This window comes from Oratosquilla oratoria, chromosome 3 (assembly GCF_046742065.1).
Source record: "Oratosquilla oratoria isolate Oo_2021 chromosome 3, ASM4674206v1, whole genome shotgun sequence".
NCBI classification, from domain to species: domain Eukaryota; kingdom Metazoa; phylum Arthropoda; class Malacostraca; order Stomatopoda; family Squillidae; genus Oratosquilla; species Oratosquilla oratoria.
The window spans coordinates 66,856,301-66,861,119 of record NC_134779.1 but is presented as its reverse complement, the minus strand read 5'-3'; the positions used below and the strand labels follow the sequence as shown (position 1 = coordinate 66,861,119).

Below are 4,819 nucleotides of genomic sequence, written 5' to 3'. Positions count from 1 at the left end.
TCCAGTGGTATTTTTGTCCATGTGAGGGACCATAACCATAACTGGAATAATACAAATAAAATAACTTCTTGTAATTCCTTCACTTAAATGAACATTATTGAATCAAGCCACATAAAACACACTTTTGACCAAAACATTAATCTCAGTTTAGGTATGTCCCATACGCTATATGGTCTGTTGTGGCACTTAACAGTCACTGCTGAGAATCAGGGAGAAGTGCGGGATTCGAACCACATCTAAATGAATACGAAGTTGGTACGATTCCGTTACGCCTCCAGCGCACCAATTCCAAGAAGACAGGAAGGAAAATTAAAAGTGGTTAGAGAAAACGGCGGCAGGTAACCCGACAACGTCAGACGCGACTACGCATGCGCGTGGAGACCTATATACTTCGGCTCCTCCTCCCTCTGTCTCCCCAGTGGCATTTCGACATCCCCTCCTTCAAGAAGGTCTTCCAACGAGCCAAACTACACTCAACATGCTGGGTCTACGGTTTCACCTCCTGGGTGTGCTTCTGGCCTTCGTTCTCCTGACGACGGTGGACAGGTAAGACGGAGAGGTTCTCCGTGTGATGTCCCTTTGTCAAAAGGTGTCTTTTCTTTTTTCCTGGCTTGCATTAACGCCAAGAGGCCCTATGGGTCCGTCACTAAGGGAACAAAGACCTCCATGCCACGAATGCCTCAGTGACAAAATCCCACAGCGACTCCTGCTGTGTAATCCTAATCCTTCATATCTCATCAGGTCAGAGAGAACATGTAGTTGTTGTTCTGTTACTAGACTACGCTGTTATACCTAACTTTGTTCAGTCGTGCTTTCATCTGTTTATCTTTCGAAATCATTTGTTTATTTGAATTTTTATCTCCTTTTCTCTCTCTCTGCATGAATTTATGTATATAAAGGTCTTCTATCATCATACCTATACTTATCTTGTGTGCTAGTGCATATATATATATATATGTATATATATATATATATATAGAGAGAGAGAGAGAGAGAGAGAGAGAGAGAGAAATAAACTCTCCTATTGTGATTCGAACCCTCGTCTGAGTGGCTTGCTTTTTATAAGACGAAGACCATACCATCACGCCACCATGACTCTTCACTTTTTTATAAAAAGAAGACCGTACAATCACGCCACTCTGACCTATGCAGGGCCATGGTGGCGTGCGTGATGGTACGGTCTTCGTCTTATACAAATCAAGCCGCTCAGGCGAGGGTTCGAATTCCTGGAGAGTCTATTTGCAAATAACATAATGATACAAAAACAATATATATATATATATATATATATATATACTGTATTTATATATTTGTATATATAATATATATATATATATATATATATGTGTCTGTGTGTGTGTGTGTGTGTGTGTGTGTGTGTGTGTGTGTGTGTGTGTGTGTGTGTGTGTGTGTTTCATTAAAAGTGATGGCTAGTTGTGCATTAATAATTTTCTTAAAGGTATTTTCCATATACCTTATTATGGATTTGTGTTCCTTAGGAAGGAAATTTATGACTTGGCTGTATGTAGTCATATTAGCTAGATCGCGATTTCGGGTTCAAGACCCTTCTTCAGTAGCTATAGGGATAATAATTAATCCGAAGATTCTAGTAAAGATCTAAGTTCCTATACTTGCTAATCACTGGGGGAGGTCACCTGGTGTTACGAGCAGGGACGAAATGTCACGTGCGCTAGGGAGCCTCCGAATGGCGTTTTGTCTCGTATTGGCGTTTGTGGTGTTATGTCTCATGTTTGTATTTGTAACGGTTTGTCTCATGCTTGGAAGGGCTCTAAGGTCTTCTGCTTGTACGTTTAGGTTTGGGCTCAACTCTTTAATATACAACGCTTCTAAAATTGGGAGGCGTCTATCGTCAGTAAATAAATCCAAAATCTCGGTATTTTTCTCCAGTGTCTCTCTTGCTAATGTTATTCCGTGGGCTTCCCTTAAGTGATTTTTAGGGGCTCCGGATGTCAGGTGGTATGAGAGGCGACGGGATAACCTATATTGGCATGACAACAATGATGATAATGATAATGATGATGATAATAATAATGATGATGATAATAATGATGATGATGATGATGATGATGATGATGATGATGATGATGATGATGATGTGATGATAATGATGATGATGATGATGATAATAATGATAATAATAATGATAATAATAATAATAATAATAATAATAATAATAATAATAATGATAACATAATAAAAATAATAATAATAATAATGATAATAATAATAACAATAATAATGATAATAATAATAATAATAATAATAATGATAATAATAATAATAATGAAAATAAAGATAATAATAATGATAATAATAATAATAATAATAATAATAATAATAATAATAATAATAATAATAATAATAATAATGATAATAATGATAATAATAACAATAATAATAATAATAATAATAATAATAATAACAATAATAATAATGATAATAATAATAATAATGATAATAATAATAATAATAATAATAATGATAATAATAATAATAATAATAATAATGATAATAACAATAATAATAATATGCTCTTCTCTTGCAGAAGCACAGCACTTCGGTGTGACTGCAGAAAGTTTGAGTGTCCGCCCTTGGACGTGACAAAGTGCAAGGCAGGAGTCGGAAGGTACTACTGCTCCTGCTGCGATCGTTGCCTCAAGGTGAGTACAGCTTCTGTCTCGTTGGCTTTCTACCTCGCCTCACCCTTCCCTCCTCTGTCCCTCATCCGCTGCCAGATCCGTTATCCTCTTTAGCTATATATCTATCTGTCCGTCTATCTATATTAAATAGTATAACTCTATGACATTGAGGGATCTTTAAGACACTCTGTATAACTCTAGTAGTAACACTACCGACCAGAGCTACGTACTATTATTTTGTGATTGGAGATTCATTTCCATTTTATGACCCTTCCTATCTGCCACGGGATATGTATTTGTTTATTTATTCTCCCACTTATCAAGTTAAAGCACTTCTTCTTACAAATAAAATTTGATAATGTTTACTTATATATTCTATAGCTCTGAGGTCAGGTTCAAATATGCATGTAGAGAAGAAGACAACACAATTTTGTCATTTCCAGAAAATGAGTAGAAAAAATTAATGACCAGACTTGGTTTTCTTTGGTGTTATGACGATAGAAAACGTTATCTTTGGCGGTAACAATAATTTATTTATGTTTACCAAGTAATTTCCAGTGATATAAGGCATTGAAATTGAACATAGATAGATCTTAGATAGCAAAATGTATCGCCAACACTACGTCTACACCCTTATCCTGCATCCACTTCACTAATCATGAAGGCAACAACCTGTAAAATAAACATCGAACTATCAAAACAGCCACACGTTTGACATTATTTACAATAAGGATGTCTGGACCAATTAACTAGAAAAAGACATGGAACAGGATATGCACAAAACTATTCTTCATTAACTTCATAATTTACTAATATTTTAGTATTGTTTGAAAATTACAACTGTCTAGATCTGTGGAAGCTGACACATCTAGCATTTTCTACTAGTAACATCTCAAAAGTCTTTAAGTGAATGCGTTGCCACATAGATTACTCGTACATGAGCCCCGGTACAATCTCATGTACTCTATAACTCTATAACAAATTACCTTTAAATCTTAAGATGGCCGAAAATGTTGAAATATTCAAGAAAAGACTGAAGACATACTTGTTTACTGAGTGTTATGATGGATGATATGACTGTGAAGCAAGAATACAAGTGTTAGTTTGTATGAGGGCGGCTGTAATGAGCGCCGTGTAAACGGCGGAATACGACCGAGAAACTCCAACTACGTAAGAACGTAAGAATGCGACTGTCACTACGGCGGTCCGGGTTCGAATCCTGCCCAGGGCTGAAATACCTTCAGTATCGCTGCGCTTCGGGTCGTTACTCCAACTTTCGTGGGAGGGGAGTTGGGTGTGTTTGTGCGTGTAAGGTCATAGCATTACCCATAGATCGGTCATACGAGCTCTGAGTTCTCTTCCGGTAGGGAAGTAGTTGTTGATCACGAGTTACACATGTGATCCAAAGACCAAGGTGAATATTTGATTAAATCTGTTTGTTAAATAAATAAGACTTGGCTTATGCAAAATCAAAGTAATGTTATCATTTCTCTTTCTGGTTTAAATTAATTCGTTCTTCTGGCATAAGTAGCCTACCCCTTAGCTACTGATAGAGTTATGAACAGCAATTTATAGAAAATAAAGATAAGAAATAAAAATTATGTTCATTTTGAGAAAGAAAAATAATTAAAGTTAAAGAAAGTAAAAATAATAGAAAAAATAATATCGACCATATCAACACATACTTGTTTCCAGAGGTACGATGTTACTCAATTACTCACATTAACTGGAATTGTCAAAAGTGATTTGGCTCGTATTCATTCATTTATTTATTTACTCGCTCGACATTCATTTGTATATGTGTATGTACACATATATATTTGTATATATACTGTACAAATATATGTATGAATATATATATATATATAAATATATACATATATATACATACACACACACACATATATATGTACATATATATATGTGTGTGTGTGTGTGTGTGTGTGTGTGTGTGTGTGTGTGTGTGTGTGTGTGTGTGTGTGTGTGTGTGTGTGTGTGTGTGTGTGTGTGTGTGTGTGTGTGTGTGTGTGTGTGTGTGTATGTGTGTGTGTGTGTGTGTGTGTTTTCACATAGGTAAAACAGAAAGCATAGCCGACAAATGACCATTGGGTTCACAACATGGCCACGAAAAATAGAATAAATAAATAAATAGATAAATG

At 35.5% G+C, this 4,819-nt stretch overlaps 1 protein-coding gene across 1 annotated transcript in view; it reads left to right on the top strand.

Moving 5' to 3' along the window:
• Window positions 1–332: 332 nt before the first annotated feature.
• LOC143023562 (venom protein 302-like) overlaps window positions 333–4,819 on the top strand; it is a 5,558-nt gene continuing 1,071 nt past the window's right edge. The window contains exons 1-2 of the mRNA XM_076182140.1: window positions 333–546; window positions 2,567–2,681. Coding sequence (XP_076038255.1) covers window positions 479–546; window positions 2,567–2,681 — 183 coding nt within the window. The 5' untranslated portion in view covers window positions 333–478. The remainder of the gene's footprint in view (window positions 547–2,566; window positions 2,682–4,819) is intronic.